General features: G+C 37.9%; 2 protein-coding genes across 3 annotated transcripts; one reads left to right on the top strand and one right to left on the bottom strand.

The window, feature by feature from the left end:
• The first annotated feature begins 20,131 nt into the window (after window positions 1-20,131).
• LOC114819156 (GRAS family protein TF80-like) lies at window positions 20,132-22,840 on the top strand. Of its 2 annotated transcripts, none has more exons than XM_029096294.2 (2): window positions 20,132-20,530; window positions 21,239-22,840. In XM_029096294.2, the coding sequence occupies exon 2, from the start codon at window positions 21,294-21,296 to the stop codon at window positions 22,668-22,670; it is 1,377 nt and encodes a 458-aa protein (XP_028952127.1). In that variant the 5' UTR covers window positions 20,132-20,530; window positions 21,239-21,293; the 3' UTR covers window positions 22,671-22,840. The 2 variants fall into 2 exon arrangements, with proteins under 2 accessions (XP_028952127.1, XP_070673999.1); XM_070817898.1 differs by lacking the exon at window positions 20,132-20,530 and adding an exon at window positions 20,606-21,082.
• Window positions 22,841-23,219: 379 nt separating this feature from the next.
• On the bottom strand, window positions 23,220-23,903 carry LOC114822143 (dirigent protein 22-like). The gene has a single exon (XM_029096298.2). The coding sequence runs from the start codon at window positions 23,862-23,864 to the stop codon at window positions 23,307-23,309; it is 558 nt and encodes a 185-aa protein (XP_028952131.1). The 5' UTR covers window positions 23,865-23,903; the 3' UTR covers window positions 23,220-23,306.
• Between the last annotated feature and the right edge of the window lie 369 nt (window positions 23,904-24,272).

The raw sequence follows: 24,272 nt of genomic DNA, 5'->3' as shown, positions 1-24,272 counted from the left end.
GCTGTACAAAAATGCAGTAGCCCTGATTGATTAAGTAAGGTGAGATTTTATAAAAGTATGGTGCATTGCCATCACCCATACCTGTTAAAAAAATGATTAACAAGAGACTTTAACAACCATTTAAGCCTTACTACTTCAGATTACATCCTAACCCTTTATTTGAGGGTTAAGTGATTAATCTGGAGTGTACATTTGTCACTCACACACTTACACCCACATTTAAACAAAACTAACCGTTGGAGACTAAAACCCTTCATCTTCTTTCTTCATCTTTGATGCAAACAACACCCTTTGCTCAGGAGCCCCCTTACTGCCTTAGACCCCTCGACTCCAGGAGCTGGTTAGCTTCCAACATACTTATAATTAAGCAAAATCCAGTTGACCTGTAAAGATTGACCAACAATGCTTGCCAGTCTTTTGTGGAACATTGCGTCTGCTTCCTTCAGTTCTCTTGCCTAAAAGACACCCATATTTGACTAAAACACCAAAGAATATAACATGTAGACCATATAAACAGAATGCAAAAAGCCAATGAATTATATCAAAATTGCCTGAAGCCGTTTAAAATAAACCCTTGCATAAGCCGCAAAATCCATTTCTCTACCCCCCCAACTGTTGGGGCTTAAAAAGACTTCACTACTTTGGAGATATTTATCTCACAAAGAAGAATGTAACGCAGCAGAATTGATAGGCAAGAGAAAGAAAGAATACTCAAAGTATTACACAAGATTTTTATTCACTCACAAACTTAGTACAAGAGGAAACACTCAAACACTTTTAGAAGCTTTGTTGCTTCTTCTCACTTCTCACTACTTGCTCTCTTGGTTGTTACAAATGGTGTGGATGCCTTCCCCTTTTATAGGCATGGATGGAACCTTGGAGAAACATGGAAGCATCATGCTAGAGATATCTAGATAATTCCACTACCTTCCTAAGCTAGAATTATCTACACTAATCTTGTATGTTGGTGGAATCCTCACCATTCTTCTAGACTCTTCCACCAACTTGAACTTTGCTAGAATTCTCTAGCATGTGCATGGATCTTTCTTTGTGCATGGGCTGGATCCATTATCTTTGGGCTAAAACAAGAATACAATTCAATATCCCCCCTTTAATCTTGTCTTGTGACGTCGATTGTGTTCCTCAATCTGACAAAGTCTTTTTGCTTGAGTGGTTTGGTGAATATGTCGGCGACTTGGTCTTATGACTTTACGTATTCCACTTGCACATCTTTTCTTGCAATACTCTCTTATGTAATGATAGCCGATATCTATGTATTTGCTCCTGTCATGGAATACTGGATTCTTTGCTAGGGCTATTGCAGACTTGTTGTCGACATAGATCTCTGTTGGCTTTTCTTGTGGCATGCTTAATTCTTTTAGCAAGTTTCTCAACCAGATTGCATGACAGACACATAAGGTAGCAGCTACGTATTCAGCTTTGCAAGTAGAAAGAGTGATAATCGGTTGCTTCTTCGACATCTATGTGAATGTAGTGTCTCCCATGAAGAACACAAATCCAGTAGTGTTTTTTCTATCGTCGAAATCTCCTGCCCAATCACTGTCACTATACCTAACAAGTTTGTAGTTATCAGAACTTGAATAGAACAAGCCAAAGTTAACAGTACCTTTAAGGTATCGAAGAATTCTTTTGGCGGTCTTCAAGTGTGTAGTTGTGGGATTCTCCATGTAGTGACTGACTAATCCGATGGCATAGAGAATGTCTGCTTTTGTGCATGTCAAGTACCGTAAGCTTCTAACTAAACTCTTGAAAAATGTTGGATCTACACTTTCTCCTTCATCATGCTTGGTTAGTGTGACTCCGCACTCCATTGGCATGCTTATGGGCTTTCATTCTTCCATTTTGAACTTTTTCAGTATCTCCTTTGTGTAGCTTTCTTGGAAAATGAAAATGCCTTATTTGTTCTGCTTGACTTCAATGCCTAAGTAGTATGCCATCAACCCAATGTCGGTCATCTCGAATTCTTTGGTCATCACTCTCTTGAACTCTTCAAACATGCTTGGATTACTTCCGGTGAAGATTAGATCATCCACATATAAGCACACAATTAGAATATCTCCATCTTTGACTTTGACGTAGAGAGCATGTTCATGAGGGCACTTGGTGAAGTTGTGTCAATGCAACTATTCCATGCTCGTGGCGCTTGTTTTAACCCATAGAGGGCGTTCTTCAACTTCAAAACTTTGTCTTCATGCCCTTTGATTTCATAGCCTGTCAGTTGCTGAATGTAAACTTCTTCTTCAAGGACTCAATTTAGGAAAGCGGACTTCACATCCATTTGTTGAATCTTCCATTTGTTTTGAGCTGCCAAAGAAATTAGTATTCGTATAGTTTCCAACCAAGCTACAAGTGCAAATACCTCATCATAGTCGATTCCGACTCTTTGACTATAGCCTTTCGCCACTAATCTCGCCTTGTATCTTTCGACCTCTTCGTTGGCATTTTTCTTTGTCTTGTACACCCACTTGACTCCGATGGCTTTGTGTCATTTCGAAAGAATAGCGAGTTCCCATGTATCATTCTTCTAGATTGCTTCAATTTCTTCATCTATTGCTTTCCTCCACTTAGTATCTTGCATTGCTTCTTTGAAGTCAATTAGTTCACAATCAGCAAAGAGACAGAAAAGTGTAGAATTATCAAGTCTTTCAACTACTTCATAGAGATCTCGTAGACCTTTTGTGCGTGGTACTTCTCTTTCATATACTCCCACTTGATGATGTTAATGCTGGTGAATTGCCATGATTGGTTGATGTTGGTGAAGCAGGTGGAGTAGTGGATTCTTATTGAACCTCTCTTGCTTGCTCCATCATCCTTTGTTCATTCTCTTTTTCAAACTGAGGAAAGAAGTGAAGATCACCTGCATGAGAGCCAAAATCCCATTCTCCTTCTTCATCGAATGTCACGTCTCAACTGATCACCGTCTTCCCATTGTTTGGATTATACAGCTTATAGCCTTTTGAATTTGAGTCATAGCCGATGAATATGAACTTTTCACTTTTATCGTCGAGTTTGGTTCTCCTCTCGTCTGGTACATGTACGTGGGCTATGCTTCCAAAAACTCTTAGATGATAGATACCTGGTTTTCTTCCACTTCATGCTTCTTACGGAGTCTTTCCCCACACACTTCTTGATGGAGATCGATTTGATAGATAGACAGCACATGTTACCGCTTCTGCCCACAACTCCTTAAGCAATCTCTTGCTTTTGAGCATGCTTCAAGCCATGTCGAGGATGGTTCGATTTTTTCTTTCTGCCACACCATTTTGTTGAGGGGATCTAGGAACTGTCAAAGGTCGACGAATTCCATTGGCTTCACGGAATTCTTGAAATTCCTTCGAAGTGATTTCTCCTCCTCGATCAGATCTCATGGCTTTGATCTTGCAACCACTTTCTTTTTCTACGACGACTTTGAACTTCTTGAATGCTCCAAATACCTCTTATTTCTGCTTCAAGAAATACACCCAGGTTTTCCTTGAAAAATCATCAATGAAGAGAATGAAATAATTATTTTTACCCAAAGAGCTTGGTTTTATTGGATCGCACACATCGATGTGAATGAGCTCGAGTGGCTTCTGGGCTCTTGTGGTCGACTTTTTTGGAAAGCTTTTCCTGAACTGTTTCCCGAGTAAAAATCCTTCGCAAACTTGATCAGGGTGGCTGATGCACGGTAAGCCTCTCACCATCTCCTTCTTGGATAATAACTCTAATCCCCCAAAGTTAAGATGCCCAAAATGAAGATGCCAAAGCCAGGATGTGTCTTTGTAACATGTTTTGAGGCACTTTGCAACATCATTTTGAATATTCATAGGAAACATCCTATTCTTTGAAATTTTTACCTTGGCAATTAATCTTCCTTTGTCATCTCTAAGAAAAAGCTCTAATTTTTCATGTGAATATCATAACCTTTTTCTAAGAGTTGACCCAAGCTTAAAATGTTGCTTTTCATATTGGGCACGTAGTAGACATTTGAAATTAATTGGTGACCGCCATTTTTTAGGGGAATAAGGATGTTACCTTTTCCTTATACGGGTATTTTGGATTCGTCTCCAAAAGAAACGTTGCCACTCACCGATTCATTGAGCTCTACGAACATGCTTCTTCTTCCGCACATGTGGTTGCTGGTGCCGATGTCAAGGTACCATGTATAGTCTTGGTCTCCATCATTGTTCTTGCATGCTAGTAGCACAATGCCATTATCTTTTTTCTTTTCTTTCACATAATTGACCTTCTCATCAGGCCTATTGCTTAGAGCTCTACATTCCCAAGCATAATGCCCAAACTTTTGACAATTGTAGCATTGAACTTAAGATTTTTCATACCTCAAGTTTGAGCGCTCTCTTTCATGACCTTTTGTTGAGCTTTGTCCTCTTTCGTATTTGCTATGGTTGTTGAAGTTCCAACCACGTCCATGTCCACATTCGCGTCCTTGATCACGACTTCTTTCGTACTGGCTTCTCTCATTGTCGAAGCTTTCTTCTTTCTTCTTTGGCTGGACATGCGTCTTGAGAAGCTGTTCATCACTCCCTTGCCTCTTCTTATGTTTCTCTTCATATGCTTGTAGTGAACCCATTAATTGCTCTATACTAACTTCTTCCAAGTTTTTAGTTTCTTCAATCGTCAAGACAATGTGCTTGTAGTATCTTCTCCATAATTCTAACATCTTCCAACTTTTCGCCGTTTCTTTTTAATTGATTAGAAACAACTAAGACTCTTGAGAAATAATCAGAGATTGATTCAAACCTTTTCATTTGTAGAGATTCAAACTCACCTCTTAATATTTGAAGATGAACATTTTTCACTTGTTCAGCTCCTTTGTAAGAGGTTTGAAGCTTTTCCCATGCTTGCCATAGCTCTGGTACCACTTTGTTAGGGCTTAAAAAGACTTCACTACTTTGGAGATATTTATCTCACAAAAATGAATGTAACGCAACGGAATTGATAGGCAAGAGAAAGAAAGAATACTCAAAGTATTACACAAGATTTTTATTCACTCACAAACTTAGTACAAGAAGAAACACTCAAACACCCTTAGAAGCTTTGTTGCTTCTTCTCACTTCTCACTACTTGCTCTCTTGGTTGTTACAAATGGTGTGGATGCCTTCCCCTTTTATAGGCATGGATGGAACCTTGGAGAAACATGGAAGCATCATGCTAGAGATATCTAGATAATTTCACTACCTTCCTAAGCTAGAATTATCTACACTAATCTTGTATGTTGGTGGAATCTTCACCATTCTTCTAGACTCTTCCACCAACTTGAACTTTGCTAGAATTCTCTAGCATGTGCATGGATTTTTCTTTGTGCATAGGCTGAATCCATTATCTTTGGACTAAGACAGGATTACAATTCAACACGCACCAAATATGAACAGTGCACTTCTTTCCATTAAAACAGACCATGAAATTACAAACCCCTCAGCAGCTTTTCAAATCATCAAGACGTTTCTTTATCCTTCAGGATAAGTAATAATAACTCGATTCATGTTTAAGCTTCCAGTGTGAAGAACATCTCCTTAAAAATGGCGTCTTCACATTGCCTTATAGTACAATTGTAAAAATATACAAAAACTTCCTTGGTTACAATGTTTCTGATATAATCAACATAAACTTTGAATAAAATATTAAAACAATAAAACGAAATTTTTTATTCCTTTTCAACTTCAAGCGTGGAGTTCATTCTCAGCTATCAAAACTTAACATTACGTTAGTACTTAGCGTTTCGTACTCCACACAATCATCTACAGTCCTAGAAAAATAAATTAAACTTCAACTGCAACCGCAACCAGCATAACATGGCAAAGTGAACACAATTAAACAAATTATACTACTAAAGAATGCAACAAAAATTCTAACTTCAACATCACACATTGCCCACAAACATAAAGAAAAATGCTTTGATTAATTAAGATTCTAACCCTCATAAGTGACATAGAATGATCAGAATCCAACGCTAATTAAAGAACAAATACAAGCTTTCTCGAAAACTCACTTGATTTGTGAAAACTCTGAGGGTTTTAATAGGGCTCTTGGTTTTGCAGAGGTTGGAGTAATCCTTGGAAAGAGCCAATTTGATGTTCTTGGAAATGCCTTTGGGCTTTTGATCGGCCATTTCCTGCCACTTGCTCAGCTGGAAATCTGAGCGAGTCATAATTGACGTGGAATGAACAGAACAACAGGTATCAATCAAAAGAATATGAATCAGTTAGTGCCTGTCGTACATTTGATCATGGCTTTTCTTGTAACCTGGCACCAAGTTGGCAATCATTACAAGAATTAAAAGAATATGAATCTCCTATCATTACATTAATTCATATTGCTTGTCACCAATAATCCCCACAAGAGCAAGTTCCATCCTTGAAATGATGAAAACCGTTAGAATCCCTCACAATGATCTCCCTCTCCGCAATTACCGATATGAACTTCGTTGCGTTGTGGCAATCCCCGCAAACCATCAAGTTCTTGAAGATCCGAATGCGACATTTCGGGGGCGTGCTGATGAGTCCGAATGCAATTGCTAATCTCTCGCTGTGACTGTTGAGGATGTGTTCTTTCTCGTCATCCTCAACATCCTGCAGCACAAAGCTAAAGTCGGGAACATAACCAAGGCTCTTCATTCTGGCGGCTAGATCCCTCAACTTCTCGTATATTTCCTCGCATTTTGGATGTGATTGGTTCGCAGTATAAAAGACATCAACGTTATTGTTATAAGAAATAACTCTGGTATTTTCATTTCTTAATGAATAAGGAATTTGTTCGTGGCGGGAATTTCCGTGGGGGATGCTTCCTGGCCGACGAGCACACAGCTCCCCAAGAGGTTGGCACCGGTTAATGCTTTCTGTCGGGCTTCTGCTTTACTGGCGGGCTTGTCGGGCAAGGTTTGTCAAGCAAGGCTGAAAGAGAAGGACATAGTTAACTTTGAAAGGTGCCTTTGTGAGGCCTTAGGCGTGCCACTGCCATCTTCGGCATGGCAGATGTAGAACGAATGTTTGAGTTTTATATATATTCGAGAGACTATGTTAGTTATTGACAGGTGCCTTTGTGGGGCCTTAGGTGTAGGCCTTGAGGCTTTCCATAAATAACTAACTTAGTACTCGAACACATAAGGTTCCTTTTCTTGGTTATATGAGTCTTATAACCATCATACTTCTGATTACCTGAGCCCAAAGAGCAAAATGAATCTAAATAGGTGCCTTTGTAGGGCCTTGAATAGGCCTTGAGGCTTCCTATCAGAACTCCTTCTATACTCAATGTTCTCGCCCGAGAAATAGGATGAATCCAAATAGGTGCCTTTGTGGGGCCTTGAATAGGCCTTGAGGCTTCCCATCAGAATTCATCCCGTACTCGAACGTTATATGGTAATCATAATATAACAGAAATAAAACTAAATGGCAGGTCGATTACTTGCGCCTCAAGTAACTTCGGACTTCTTATTTTCAAATCTTGTCGTGGATGGATTAAGTCCACATCAGGTTCTTTTTTATGCCTTGAGGCCAAGGACTTTTTAAAGTGATCAAATCTTATATGCCCGAGGGCTTAGAACTTAGATCTGGCTTGAACTGTGAAGACATATTCAAATCGGATTCAAGCGTTGAGAGAGTCTTTTAATAGCCATATTACTAGAAATAACTTGGATACAACTTGTAGTATACAACATATTGCTAGGCTAATGAATGAAAAGACAAAAACAAAGAGGGTCGGGCAAGGTTTAACCTTGTCGGGTAAGGCTGATCGTCTTGCAACTTCCTATCTTTGTGGTTTATCAGGAGATTTGAAAGCCTAGAAAAGGGGTTGGGAGGTGAGTTTACAGAAAGAAATCGATACTACAGCAAGAGTTGAACAGGGTAGCAGAGCTATTACAAAGGGTTTATCCCGAAATGGATGAAGGCTTGGGCTGACTACAGCTTCGTTTTAAAGGAAAATCTGGCTTTGAGCAGAGTTTGTGCTTATATTTGTTTGTTTGAGTGTCCTTGATTTTGATTTCTCTTTCTCCTTTTATAGACATTTTGGCTTGGCCTCCTGTAGCAATAATCTTGCCCGAATGCAGTTTTGAAGGATAATGACTCATCAGCTATTTACTTGTACTGCCACCATAAAGTACTTATGGGCTGATTAGCTGGCTGGTCTATACCACTTGGCCCTTGGGTAGGTGAGCAAGTGGTGCAAATGATCTGCACCTAGTCGGGAAAGGCCTTTTCTGCCTTATGGGCTTGGGCTGAGCTTCGGGCTTTTCTCCTCTTTTTAGGCCAACTCCCTTCTAAGCCCAAAGTTTAAGTTTTAACCCAAACAGAATTACAACTGGTTTATATACACTTGTGAGAAATAGCTTAGTAACTAATTACACTTGATTAACTGACTAATCTAGTAATTAGTTACATAGACAGTTGTAACAGACTTGTAACCAAAATACAACAAACTATATATGTGACTCTTTACACCCCCTCAAGCTGAACGGAGGAAAGCCGAGGGAAAGCTTGGATTGAAGGTATTGAAACCGAGCTTTAGAAAGAGATTTTGTGTGGATATCAGCAACTTGAAACTGAGTCTTAATATACTGCACTTGAAACAGCTTGGCAAGAACTAGTTCACAGATGTAATGATAATCAATTTCCACGTGCTTTGTACGAGCATGAAAAACTGGATTTGAGGCCAGATAAATAGCGGAAACATTATCACACTAAAGAGTGGGAATGGTAGTGAGTTGAAAAGCGACATCTCTGAAAATTTTACATATCCATGTAAGTTCAGCTGCCGTGTGCACAAGGGAACAATATTCAGCCTCGGTAGAGGAACGAGCAACTGTATGTTGCTTTTTAGCACTCCAACTAATCAAGTTTCTGCCCAAATATATACAATAGCCATTGGTGGACCTACGATCAAACACACAACCTGCCCAATCCGCATCAGAGTAGGCAGTAAGATGCAAGGGACTTTTCTTAAACCACATCCCCTGATCAAATGTACCTTTTAAGAACCTTAATATCCTTTTGACAGCTTGAAAATGTGAATCCCGTGGACAGTGAAGGAACTGGCATACTTGATTCACAACAAAGGAAATATCAGGTCTTGTCCAAGTGAAATACTGTAATGCCTCTACAATAGATCGATATTCTTTAGGATCGGCTAAAAAATCTTCAGTATGATCAAGCTTTTGAGTTCCCAGATAAGTAGTACAGGGCTTGCAACCTGCCATGGTTGTCTTGACTAAAAGATCTAATGCATATTTGCTTTGAGATAGGAAAATACCCTCATCGAATCGGTGAACTTCTAAGCCAAGGAAATAGTGTAATGGTCCCAAGTCCTTAACTGGAAATAAGGAACTTAGTTGCTGAATAAATTGTTGACAGAGAGAGGTATTAGGACCAGTCACCAAGATATCATCCACATAGACAAGGACTAGCACAGGGAATGGTTGAAGTTTCACAGACAGAGAACAATCAGATTGGGAGTTTATGAAACCAAGAGAGACCAAAGCTTGAAACAGCTTATCATACCAAGCTCGAGGAGCTTGCTTCAATCCATAGAGAGATTTCTTGAGTTTACAGACATAAGAAGGTTTGGAGGGATCAATGAAACCTGGGGGTTGTTGCATAAAAACATCTTCTTGGAGATTGCCATGGAGAAAAGCATTGCTGATGTCAAGTTGATGTAAAAACCAATCATATTGCACTGCCATTGTAAGAAGAATGCGAATGGTGACAAGTTTGGCAACCGGACTGAAAGTCTCTTTGAAATCAATACCCTCTTGTTAATGGAAACCCTTAGCAACAAGACGGGCTTTGTACCGATCAATAGAACCATCAGGTTTCCTTTTAATCCTAAAAACCCATTTGCAGCCGACCAAGTTTTGATAAGGAGATGAGGGTACAAGAGTCCAAGTGCCTGTGGATTGAAGAGCTTGAAATTCTTCAAGCATGGCTTTATTCCAGTGATCATATTTGGAGGCTTGCAAATAAGTAGTAACTACAAATGAACTGGAATCAATAGGATGCTTTATGGCTGTTAACACTTTAGGCTTGAAAATTCCTGCTTTAGATCTAGTGATCATTGGATGAGTGTTTGTGGGAACTGAGACTGTTGAAATTGAAGAAGTAGAATGCACCGGAGATGAAATAAAGTCTTGAGGTTGCTATGTAGGTTGAGGTTGCTGTGTAGATTGTGTAGGTTGAGGTTGTTGTGTAGAATGCACCCGAGAAGAGCTTGAGCGTTAGCCTTGAGAGAATACGAAGAAGGTTGTGTTGCAGGTGGACTTGATTGAGGAAATGGCAGAGAGAACTCAGGTGATGTAGTGGAGAGATAGAGCAAGAACACTGTGAAAAGCTACTGTGATGAAATGGATAATGATCTTCATTAAAGAGAACATGCCTTGAAATGTAGACTCTGTTAGAAGACACGTCTAAACACCGATAACCTTTGTGTTGAAGGCTATAATCGAGAAATACACATGGTTTGCTTTTACCATCTAATTTTGATTGCATATATGGCTTGAGCCAAGGATAACAACAACAACCAAATACCTTTAACTTGGAATAATTAGGAGGCTTTTTGAAAAGAATTTCCCATGGAGACTGAGAAGATCCAGAAATAGGCATTCGATTGATAAGATACATTGCAGTAGAAAAGGCTTCTACCCAAAACTTGTGAGGAACTTTGGAAGCAACAAGAAGTGTCCGAGCAGTCTCAGTAAGATATCTATGCTTGCGTTCCACACACCCATTTTGCTCAGGTGTGTGGGGACAACTATACTGATAAGAAATACCATGTTGAAACAAGAAGGAAACATAAGCAGAACCAATGAACTCACCCCCTGAATCTGTTCGAAGAATCTTGATTTTATGGCCAAGTAAGTTTTCAACATATGCTTTGAAAATAACAAAAGTAGAGAAGACTTCAAACTTGTTTTGTAAAGGAAACATCCAACTGTATTTGCTATACTCATCCACAAAGAGTACATAGTACTTATAGCCACTAACTGATGAAATTGGACAGGGACCCCAGACATCACAATAAATTAAATCCGAACTATTTGATACAGTGGTAGTACTAAAAGAAAATGGCAGCTTATGATTTTTGCCGATAACACAGTCTACACAAAAAAAAAACTGAACAAAAGCTGAAGTATGAGGAACAAGCTTATTTGTATGTAAAATCCTTCTGAGAATGGTTGTGGAAGGATGATCGAGTCGTTTGTGCCATTGTTGTAAGGATGCTTGAGTGCTAACAAGTGCAGAATATGAAGCTTGGAATGGCTGACCTTGCAGAGGATAGAAACCATCCCTAACTGGGCCGCGAAAAAGCATCTTCCCAGTGGAACGGTCCTTGATGACAAAGCCATCAGAATCAAGAGTTAAAGAGCAATAATTGTCTCTTAGAAACTAATACGCAAAGAGCAAATTGAATTGCATAATTGGCACATGAAGAACATTATTTAATCGAAAAGCAGTATGTGGTGTTTGGAGAATAGAAGAACCTGTAAGGTGGATTGGCATACCTTGGCCATCACCAGCATAAAACTTGTCTTCACTAGAGTAGGGGAAATGATAGCGGAGATATCATTGGTAACATGAGCAGTAGCACCAGAGTCCAGAAGCCAAGTAGGTTGAGAAGAAGAGGCTGTAGAGGCACACATAGCAGCAAGCTTGGCAGGTGGAATCTTTCCAGCAAAGGCATGATTCATGCGAGCATAGCAGTCAAGAGCCTCATGATCAAAAGAATTGCATATTTGACAGGGAGACCGAGGTCCAGAAGAGCGATTAAATCCACCAGAGTTGCGATTGTAATTACCAGTATTATGATGAAATGAACCATTACCAGGGCCAGAGTTGTTATAATTTCCACGATAGTTGCCTCGACCTCTGTTGTTCTTCTGAAAATTGCTTCGGCCACGATTATTGCGCTGGAAATTGGTGCGATTGCTGTAGTTAGAATGTTGAACAACATATGCCTGTGAAGGAGGAGGTGTAGGTAAGAGACCTTGCTGGAGAGGCGGAGGTTGAGCAGTAAATGCTTGAAATGGTTCAGTGAGAGACGATGAATGAGCTTTCTTCTTTCGATGCATAAATATCTCTTTGTTCATGAGTAATCCATGAAGTTCATCTAAGGAAGTAGATGAAATTCGAAGCATTATCGAATCAATGAAAGATTCGTAATCATCGGAGAGGCCATTTAAGGTAACAGCAATGAGATCTGGTTCCGACACCAGTGCTCCAGCAGCCATAAAAGCATCAGAGATGCCTTTGATACGCTGCAGATAATCATAAATTGACAAATCGCCTTTCTGAATCGCATGAAGACGCGATCGAAGCTGGTGAATGTGCGTCGCCGAGACTCCGCCAAACCGTTGTTCAAGAATCTGCCATAATTCTCGAGATGAGGTGATGCCAACGATGAACGGAATAAGATCTTCAGAGAGAGTGAAATTCAACCAGATCGGGATATTTTGATCCTTTTCAAACCAGATCTCGAAATCAGGATTAGGAACGGCAGTACTGATACCGAATTGATTGAGAAGAAAGGGCGATGGACATTTCTCCGATCCATCGATGATACCTGTAAGTTTGTAGCGTCGGAAAATTGGAGTGAAAAGAGCTTTCCAGGTGAGATAATTGTCCCTCTTAAGCTTTGTAGGAACCATACAACTGATGTTTTGGATTGAAATTGAGGAAATCGAAGAATTAGGGTTTATCGGAGCTGAATTTAAGGAAAGAGGAGTAGGATTCTGAGCGAAAACTTCTGGATTTGTAGGCGAAGAGGTAGAAGACGCCATTGTCGATCAAGGATTTGCAGAGAGAAAACGAAATTGGGAAGAAAAATCAAAGATTGCAGAGGAAGCTAGGATCGGTGCGTGAGCAGAGAGGCGAGTGATACCATATAAGAAATAACTCTGGTATTTTCATTTCTTAATGAATAAGGAATTACAACTGGTTTATATACACTTGTGAGAAATAGCTTAGTAACTAATTACACTTGATTAACTGATTAATCTAGTAATTAGTTACATAGAAAGTTGTAACAGACTTGTAACCAAAATACAACAAACTATATATGTGACTCTTTAATTGTTAACTTCTATTGAGCTCCATCCTGGAGTCTTCGTCAGTCCTCGATTTCTAGCTAGAGATCTCACTTTCTCCACAGCTTCCCATTTCCCGAAATTGTAGCCCTGTAAGCAGTTACATAAAACATCAGCCGGGCAGCGAATAAATCTTCGATTACACGAAATGAACTACGCCACCAGCAATTGTGAAACGAAATTGAATCCAATTCATAAGAAATTCGTACCGAGATAATATGCATAAAACCGAAAACATACCATTCTATCAGGAATTCATTTGGAAACATTACATATAATAACTGGGTAAAAAGATAGATAAATTTCAACTGTTTCAATCGTCCAATCTCTCAGTCATCCACTACTGAAAAATTGAAATTACAATTTTCAAGATTTTCTCAGCAACCAAACAAACTGTAGCCCTGTAGGGTAAAGAATAACAGAGGAAAAGGAGGTTTTCTACCTGAACATACATGAAGGTCTCAGAGAAAATCCGAACGGTCAATCAATGAGCTCGCGTAGCAGCAGATGATTACTCCATCATTGGGGTTTAGGGTTTATGATTAATTACTCCGGTCAGAACGACAGTACAGAAACCCTTTCGAGATTGAAATGGTATGGGCCGGGTTATAGTTGGCAACGTCCAACGGGCTTCGTACCCGCAAACTAAATGACCATTTGTCCCACCAGGGAGCAGACTCGGTGAAATAGACATTGTCTGTGAAGAAGCACATTACCTACACTTATGCAGAAAGATCTTATAAAACTTTACTGTTTTCTTTGATTGGCTTTGGGTATATAACCTGTCAACTGATATATTACGTTATCAAACTATTGATTCGATTGTTTAGGTGCGTGCTAATTGTAATTACGTATTCTTGCATTAATAAAATATTGGCCTATAGTCACTAGTTCATGTGGTTTATGAGACACTTCCGGAGAAACACCATGCTTCTAGTTGTTTCAGTTTTTTGTACTTCTTGAGGTTTTTGGGACATGTTTAGAGACAATATTTTGTCATTCCGAACCCAAATCAAGAGTAGGATTTTGATTGTATACTGTTGATTTGCAAAACCATTTCTAAATTATTTCGTATAGGGATATTTACTTTGTATGGGATTTTGAGGGTGGAGAGAAGGACAATGCCAACGACCGTTGCAGTTGATTTTGACGGAGTAAAGAAAAATGAAGAGGTATGTCCAAGTTCATCATTATGGCATCGATATATCATTGACTTGTCATTGTTCAACCATTGTTATGTCATGTTACAACAGCAGTTCTTATTGTTCATGTTGTTGTTAGTATTGTAATGAATTATTTCAACCCGCTTGTACCATAAGAAATTTTTCGAGTTTTAGCTATCCCATTTTTTTGAACTTTTTCTATAAAAAAAAAATCCGCACAAAGACCCCCTAGAACTCGACCTTAATCTAGACAAAGTGGTGCAAAAAAGGAATTTTAAGGGATTAAGTGTGGTAATTTAAATTTCGAAAAATAAGCCGGGTTAATTACACACTCACCCTCTGAGGTTTTTCGTGTTTTCACAAAAACTCCTCATGTTTGATAAATATCACTAATACCCCCTGAAGTTTTAATTCACTTTCCCATAACCCCTCAAAAGACATATATACCCTTGTAGTTAATTACTTAAATTAAAAATCTTTATAAATAAATAGAAAAAGAAATCAAATTAAAAAGAATCACATTAAACATTAAAAATGGCCAAATTGTAGAATTCTTCTTGGCTTTGAATTCTGGGATGCGTGTGTGTTGGGTTTTTGGTTTTGGTATTTGACTATTGGTGGCTTCCTTCAATATTTTGAAGTTTCATAATTATTCTCTCTATAATTTTTTGGTCTGATTCATACTCTCTTTGCGAGAATGGAAGTACAAGGAAGAAGAACATATACTACAACAATGAAAAAATCTCCTAATATTGTTTATAATTTACAGGAAACAAAGATTTCATTTGATCATTTTTAATTCCAGAAAAAAAAAATCCACTAAAATACAGAACAAAAAACAATCGAAATTGCAAAGACGGGTGTTTTCTACTTTGATATGATAGCAGTGGCCAAAGCGACGGTGTTGAAGAAGCAGTTGCAGAGGCTGGCAAGGGAAATCTTCCACGATAAACGAGGGTGATTCTGATCGAATCGTGGATAAGAAACAATGGATAATTTGGCTAATTGCAGTGCAAACATGTCAGGCTACGACTGGTCTGTGCGGCATCGTTGTTGGGTTTTTGGAATGTTCTTGCGATCCATTTGTGGTGATGACTTAAGGACGGGAACTAGATCCTTTGAAAAGAATGCCGATCTTGAAGCATCTCATAAGTAGACGGCTCATAGGGTTTCTTTTGTTTTATTTAATGTTGTTTCATGTAATTTTATTTAATTTAACATTTTTCTAGACTTATTTTATTTATTTATAAAGAATTTTTATTTTAAGTAATTAATTACAAGTGCATATTTATCCTTAAAAGGGTTACGTGAAAGTGGATTAAAACCTCAAGATATATTAGTGATATTTCTCAAACGTGAGAGATTTTTATGGAAACACGAAAAACCTGAAAAGATGTTAGTGTAATTAATCCAAAATAAGCCTATTAAATACTCCTATGGGCTAGCTGTAACCCAGCCAATATATTGTTTTGGGCCACATACCCATCCACATCCAGCCCAATTTCCAGTTCACTAACCCGTGATTCCGTACGGACCACACCCTTAAATGAATTTTGTTTAGATCATCCAAAAAGTTTTCATGGCTTTCCCCTGCTCGCATTTGAGATATAAAATTGGAATGTCCATTAGTATCTCTAGCGAAACTCCTGTATCATATTTACTAGCTACATTTCTCACAGACGAAAACCGCTTCGAATCTTGAGTAGGCCTCATATAAGTTGTGGTGAGTAAATGTGATCATGGTACCTATAATATTGTAACTTCTAAATTATCATATAACAGTCATTGTAATGATTTGATTGAAAAGAATTGAGTATGATTATTTTCAGACAAACTCAAGTAAATCATTTATTTTTTGGAAGATTCGGGACCAAGTGACATAAGTACACGACGGGACGTACAAAGTCTGTTTGTTGATTTGGATAAATGATTTAGATATATCGAGGGATCGAAAACATATGATGGGAGTCATAGTCCCCCCCCCCCCCCCCCACCAAAAAAAGGGCTTGGCATGAGACATGTTGCTTGTATAAATTGACAAGAATAACTATTGAGGATGTTTGCCATACATTCCTCCTTATCATAATTATTTTGCATGATACTTGGAATAATAATATATTTTTTTTCAAATAGAGAAAGATTAGGCGAGATTAGCTTTTCAGTAATAGTTGCATGCCTACCCTTCCTTGAAATAGTGAAAACCACCACACCTAAGAACTCCCCGCCCCGTCCGTCCCTTCTCCACCAGTTTTATATGTGATAACTCGCTAGAAGATATGTCACCTGCCATAATAAGCCTTAGTTTCTTATTTGGGATGCTAATTGTAACCAAATTGATAACCCAAATACATTCATGTGTTGCCACCTAGTAAATAGCTCCACTGAAATCTTGAAGACAATAAGTATTCGAGCATTAGGGCGTGACGTCACTCAAGCTCTCTTCCTGTAAGAAACAAATCAAGCCAAAGTTTTAACTTGAAAAAAAAAAAACAAGTCAAACTTACATAAGGAGAAACCAGAATTATAGGCCCTCTTGTTTTTGTTTTTACCCCAAATTCCATTCCTTTGCAAGTCTAACTGAGACTTAGAGGGTTTATATAGTCTTGGTACAATGTAATTATCTATGAAAATCCATTTTAATTAGCATTGGTTGGCCATAGGTCTATTTTTGGCCTTGGTAAACACCACCATTAGTCATTGTTAAGACCGATATATAGTGATGTTTAAGACATACACTCACGGCCTTATTCGAAAGGATAAAAACTAAAACAACATCAAATATTGCTTATCATTGAGCTTTCGATTTAATTTGGGTGATACCGCCTAGATGGCTGGCTAGATCTCTACAATATATCTTCTTTGTTTGTTTTTACTGAAGCTTTGAAGTATACTTCTTATGGATTTGCTTGACTCCCAAGAAAAATACAAAAATTAGAAAACAAAGAAAGAAAACCAAGATAAGAATAATTTGACAAGAAAAATACTTCTTATACATGCTAGCCTCTTGCCACGCACTAGCTAACGCATGTGGTAATTCTCTTTTTTTTTTTTTAATATTGATTTTATAGTTATTTTTGAAAATTCAAAGAAATAAAAATAGATTGTCCACTATGTGGGATTCCTTTTATTTTTCAGAATTTTTAATTAATTTCTTTTAATTTAAAATATTGCCATTTTACTACTTTATCCCAATTAATTAAAATTTTCTTTTAACATTCTAATTAGTGGAGGGCATTCTTGATATGCTAAAAGCTTCACTATTTTAGAGTGCTGATTTTATGTATAAAGATGACTTTATATATAAAGAAGAAGAATGGAGGCTTTGCTAGGGGCATTTTCATATTTTCACACCTTCAAGAAAATTAATTAATAAAATTAAGTACAGATCGTAACATTTAAATTATATATATATCATTGTAGAATTGAAATATGTAATATAAAATTCTATATATTTCATTATCCGGCATTCGGTACTTAAATCCTAGAAACTTAATTAGAAAATTATTAAATTGGATTCAATTGTATTTCGTGACTATTGCTCTATTCTGAGTTTGACTTCCCTATGCAGCCTGTAAATGCAAACAAATGATTTACAAACAACGATACAACGGAATTGGAATTTTTTGGGAAAGAAACAACTGACAGATGCTCGATTTTGTCTACTTATATTTGGCACAAGCCATGCAAGTGCTGGCTGACTCATATTTCATTAGCCTCCCACATCCACATATATAGTATATATCATGGAACATTGGTTGCAAATGGTACCGTATAGTTTTGCGTTGTATTGTATGAACCGGCTAAAGAAATTTAAACATAAATTTCCAATAAATTAATGGTAAGATATAGTGTCTTCAGTAGTTTGTCACATTTTCTTTTTGGTATGTAGTAAGTTTCACACGAGCAACATTTGAAACTTGGAGTTTAGTTATTTGAACAATAATTATGGTTTGCTATGCACCTATTAGAGATGGGTATGCCATACTAATTCAAGGGTTTGGGGCGTGCGTGATGTGACCTCAACATGAGATGATAATGAATATCTCGCCCTCTTGACTTAAATCTTCATACAACCAATCATTTTAATACTCTACTTAGTTACAAGCCACACTACAAGACACGATAGTTTAGATGTACTCTTATTTCAGTATTACTAGACCAAATAATTATTCTTTAGTCGCATTTCAATTTGATTTTGAGAGTTGAGAGTTAAATGGGTTGTATGATTGAAATAGAAATATTATGCAATAGTTGTTCCTAGTTTTGTATGAGATCTTTCTTGAATGAGAACATAAAAATACATTTTTAAGTCTATTTACGCACCGACTTGTTTGTTATATAGCCTTCTTGATGGGATCTCTCGTTTTGGATTGGGGATGGGTCACCATGGCTTTTGAGCTGGATCCGAGATGATCTCCTGTTGGCGTGGTAAATCCATGATGTTTTAGGACGCGTTTGGAACTGCTTTTAAAATGATTGAAAATTTTTTTTTTGAAAATGTTTTTGGAACTAATTTTTAGTAAAAATACAAGTGAATCCTTAAAATAATACTTGAAGTGCTTCTTGCAAGAAACGCCAGTCATTTTAAAAACACATCCAAATGAGCCCTTAGATAATGTAACTTTAGGTAATATGCCTTAAGGTTGATGTTATGTAACAATTTTGCTGGTTGTACGGATTGTGTAGATTCTCTTTTTCCTTTACCTGTGGCCCTTTTTTATGTAGTTATACCCGAAATAAGGTTTTTCAGAGGTGCTTCTTGCAACACATTTTTGTTTGTTTGATATACACCTTGTTCTATTTATTGAACGATAGGTTTTCTCTAGGAAAAAAAAAGAGTACATATAACACTAAGTTTCTTCAAATACTGAATACTGATCCTGAATTAGATATTCAAATTTTGATCAATTAAAATATGGTCAACAAACTGAATGGATATTGATGAACTATACATTCTTTTTTTACTTCACTAAAGTAACCTATATGAGTGTGTGTCTCTTATAATGTAATCGCAATAGTTCATTGTATAATTTGACACATATATTGTTGAGAAATGGTATCGGCACCATTTTTTTTTAATTATTCACATCTTTGTTTTATATTCATTGATTCTTTTTGGATTAATAAAATTCAAATGTTAGATATAAACAGACGTATGCATGCGGAAAAAAGAAATGTGTGAAAATCACTTCTCTATCCGTTTCTAAATGAAATTATTCATTTGTCAAGCCACTTTTCATAGGATGAACATAATAGAATTTTAAGTGAAATTGATTGCAGAAATAGGAAAGTTATTTTTTTTCAAACAACAATGTCAAGCATGGACGGGCCAGGTTGCAATGAGGTTGTATACCACTAATACATGATTAGGTGGCTTAAAGTAGGTTGCAATTTGATGTCACTTGATTAACTATACAAAGAAACGTTCATACATGGGATTGGGTTAGGGTAAAAAGTAAATATTGAAGCAATGGAGGTATATGATATTCTTCCAAGAACTCCCACCACCACCACCACCACCACCAAAAGTTAAATGCTCTATCTACTTTTGGCTTTTCCTATAATTTACTTGTCCCCTTGTCCTGATGTTAGAAGAAAGTACCAAGTGGATGGTGTATGTCTGTGGAAAGAATCCAAATACAAGTTTTGGATTTGGAGGCACTTGGGAGGCTCCTCCTTGCAATCCCCACTATTACCCACTAAGCAACAAGCAAGGGTGTTGTTTTGTTTTGTTAGGACATGTTTGGAAGGGCATTGTGTTGGAGAATAGTCCCAAACTTTGGCCAGCTCTTATTCCCATCCATTTCACTTGGTGACAAATCCCAAGTGAGAGTGAGAGAGAAACAAAGTAACACACCAAACATTTTAGATAGAGAAAATCTAGAGAGAGAGAGAGAGAGAGGGCACTGTATTTCAGAAATTCCATATTCCTCTGGACACCCTCCAAAGGACAAACAAAACAAATTAATGACGACAAAAGGCAGCCTCTAGTATTGTCGCCAACGTAACGCAGCCATGGAAAAGTCCTTCAAAACAAGAGCTTTTTGTGCTATTTCACTCACTTTGCAGCAAAACTTCACATCACAAACACAAAACCCTTCTGAGTTTTCTCGAACTCCACGCCTTTGATGCATTACTAGGAGGAGGCTCCAGCCAGCCACCACCATTTCAGGAAACTTTTCTGAGTTCTTTCCATTTGAAAACCCAGTTGGGAGTTTCCATGTCGTTTGAACTTGGTGGGTTGTTTATTGGAGGAACTAACTAGTTACTTTCTCTGGTAATTCCCTGGCTCTGTGTATCATTGTTTCTTGCGATGTGGAAATTTATATTTTTTTTACGTATGCAGTTGTGAATTTGTTGTGATTTTTTTTTTCTATTTTATGCTTTTTTGTGTGGCATGATGTTGTGTAGGGGTTTTTGGTTGATTTGTTGATGAAAAAAGTAGACATTTTAACCTGTAAAATTCCCAAGAACTTACATTGTTGAGTAGCAAAGGAAATATTTTAGGTCACTTGTTAATGTTTTTTTAGTTTTGTTAACTATGGAATCATTTCCGAGAACAAAAATCAATTTTCATACTTTTTTTTTCATTCTTTTGCTCTGTTTCTCAGAAACTATCTGTTCAGTTTACCAGATTCGTATCATATTTACAGGGATTCAAGATTAATTTTACTTGTGTGTTTTACTTAGATATACCAAAGTCAGGTCTGTGTGAAATTACAGGTATGGTACTTTGGACCTCATGAGCTAGGTCAGTTGGTCAAGGTAGACGAGTTCGAATCCTCAGCCCCATAGATAAGAGTAATTTAGACTATTGTTTGTATTATAGGTACTTTGAAATTTCAGGTCGAAAATTTCTGGTCGAATCTAAGTGATTCATTATTTGGAAAACAAACCTGTGGAATAAAACACTGAAATCAAATTCTAATTTATTTATTTCATCAGCTGCTTTCTTACTGGTCTAATTCTTGCTGTTTTGAAACAGTTCTGGCAATCTGATCTTCTTCATCCCCTCATTGTTTTCATCGTTAATTGAAAAAATGGCACAAGAGGACGGGTCACCGGTAACTTCATCAGCGCTGCAGTTCTTTCCCTGGCTATCTCCTGGGATAGGATCTCCATACTCACCATGGCTCAGGGAGCTAAAATCTGAGGAGAGAGGTTTATGCCTGATCCAGCTTCTGTACGCCTGTGCTAGCCATGTCGCATCAGGTAGCATCGAGAATGCAAATATTTGGCTTGACCAGACTTGTCAGCTCGCCTCTCCTGATGGTGATTCAATGCAGAGAATAGCTGCTTATTTCACCGAGGCACTTGCAGACCGGATGCTTAAAGGTTTGCCCGGTCTGCATAAAGCGCTTAATTCAACAAAAATATCATCAGTCTCGGAAGAAATTCTTGTTCAAAGGCTGTTCTTTGATCTCTGTCCTTTCCTCAAGGTTGCGTATGTGGTCACAAATCAGGCCATAGTGGAAGCCATGGAAGGGGAGAAGATGGTTCATATTATCGATCTTCATTCATGTGAGCCTGCCCAGTGGATTAATCTGATTCAGACATTAAATGCACGACCTGAAGGCCCCCCTCATTTGAGAATTACTGGCATTCATGAACAAAAAGAAGTATTAGACCAAATGTTTCTTCGGTTGACAGAAGAAGCTGAAAATCTGAACATCCCATTTCAGTTCAATGCTATAGTTAGCAAGCTAGAGAACCTTGATATCGAAAGTTTGCGTGTCAAGACTGGGGAGGCTCTGGCAGTCTGCTCCGTACTGCAGCTACATTCTCTCTTGGCAAGTGATGATGATCATAGGAGCAAAACACCATTAGCATCTAAGAACCTGCAGAAAGTCTTGCATATGAATAAACTCACTTTAGGAGAGTGGCTGGAGAAAGATCCAATTAACGGCAGTCCCGATTCTGCTTTGTCCCCGCTATCCAGTGCTTCACCAAAGATGGGGAGTTTTTTAACTTCTCTTTGGGGCCTTTCGCCAAAACTAATGGTAATAACAGAGCAAGAGGCAAACCACAATGGCCATACATTGATGGACAGGATCATGGAAGCATTGTACTTTTATGGAGCACTTTTTGATTGCTTAGAGTCTACAGTATCGAGATCACCAATGGAGCGACAGAAGGTTGAGAAGCTGCTTTTCGGAGAGGAAATAAAAAACATCATAGCATGTGAAGGAACTGAGCGAACGGAGAGGCATGAGAAGCTTGAGAAGTGGATTTTAAGGCTTGAGTTGGCTGGGTTTGGCAGGGTGCCTTTGAGCTACAACGGAATGTTGCAGGCTACGGAGCTGTTGCGTGGCTATGACGGGTACAAGATTAAAGAACATAATGGATGTGTGGTTATTTGCTGGCACGACAGACCTCTTTTTTCGATTTCAGGCTGGAGGTTTAGGAGATACCAATGATGTTGGTCGACCATCCGGGGATTGAGTGCTGTTTTCTTTTTCTTTCTTCTGTCCCTTTTCTTGTTTGTGTAAAGAATTTTAAGCATTTCTTCCTCGCCAACTGCATAGTGTCTTCCTCAGAAAGATTCGGAGAATTTATTATCTGTTCTAAATTTTTTGTTATCTGTTAATCTGTGTGCTTTTTTTCTTTTCTCTTTCTATACAAACACTGATGTTGCGCTTTTGGCATATTTTCTTTAGGTTGATTCTTGTTCTATTGATACTTCAAAGTTAAACATGTTTGGGGTTTGAAGTCAAACATATAGGTATTTCAAGAAGTGGAATATCACACCATTGCTATTCAAGATATTAATTCTAAATCAACTTGGCACTACAGTATAGCAGAATTCCTCTCCATTTGTAAGTTATAGACCTTAAGTTCAAATCACGTGAATGGCAAGTTCGTTAAGAATTTATGATCCCCACCTCTCACTGTAAATATATCGTTGCATATACATATATAAAATATTCTAAATCAGCACAACATAGATTCATGAAAGGCAACACAACTAATCAAGAAAAAGCAACAAAATTATTTGTATTACATTTACTGACCACATCTCTAATTGAGATGATCTGATACAATATCGTTACACTTCAGTAGTGCAACACAGACACATTGTACTCAACAACAGCATCTCCAGTTTTCATGCTCATCGAAAATGTCTTCGCCAATGCATAGCCCCGTGCATATTGGAAAACCCCAGTACCTCCAACAATAGGCATCTCTCGGATGGCTTCCATAAATGGATTCCTCCCTAGAATGCTTACGGTACTACCATTGTACATACCGTCTAGAAAAGCAAAGTTCAAGACCATAAGCAACCCTGAGTCATGCTGAGAAGCAACAGCATAAATCCCCTGAGCTCTCCCCACAAGCTTTGAACTAGGCTCTGGCCCTTCTGTCAATGGATTGTCTGCCATGAAAGTTGTTCCGAAACCACCAACTGAATCGTTTGGTGGTTCAACAATTTTCATGGCAGTTGGGTTCTCGCCGTCGTGGATGTCATGGAAATAGAAGTGAAGGCTGGTAGTTTTCTCCATTCGTTTTGCAGATAGGGATAAAAGAGATTGCTCTGAGAATATTCCATGAATGGTACTGAAGGAGGTTGATAAGATGATGGAGTAGCAGGCAAAAGTGGCAAAACAAACCATTTTGGTTCAGTTTTCAGATGTATTGTAAGTGTTGCAAATGGTTATTTATAGGATGGTAATGATATAGAAGTGGGGAATGATGTCTCTTCCTTAGTTAAGAGAGTGTGGATTCTTTGCATGCGTTCTTTGTTGAATAAATTATAACCCCGTGCTTGGTTTTCGATCAACAAGAGCGCAGCAGGGCAATGAATATAATTTTATGATATCTTCAACAGAAATTTTATGTTACTCAGAACACTTGTCACTTTAGTGTACTTTTCCACATGGTTGGTTAATATGTCTCTACTTTATGGTATATTAATAAATAAATAAAACGAAATACACATAATAATTTTAGTAGAGATAACATTACGTGGTAGTCTTGTTTCAGATATATCGATCTATCATGATTGACAGTGGAGAAAAATG

The sequence above is a fragment of the Malus domestica genome, chromosome 02 (genome assembly GCF_042453785.1).
Source record: "Malus domestica chromosome 02, GDT2T_hap1".
NCBI classification, from domain to species: domain Eukaryota; kingdom Viridiplantae; phylum Streptophyta; class Magnoliopsida; order Rosales; family Rosaceae; genus Malus; species Malus domestica.
The sequence above is the reverse complement of the archived record's forward strand: the minus strand, read 5'-3'. Positions and strand labels throughout refer to the sequence as shown.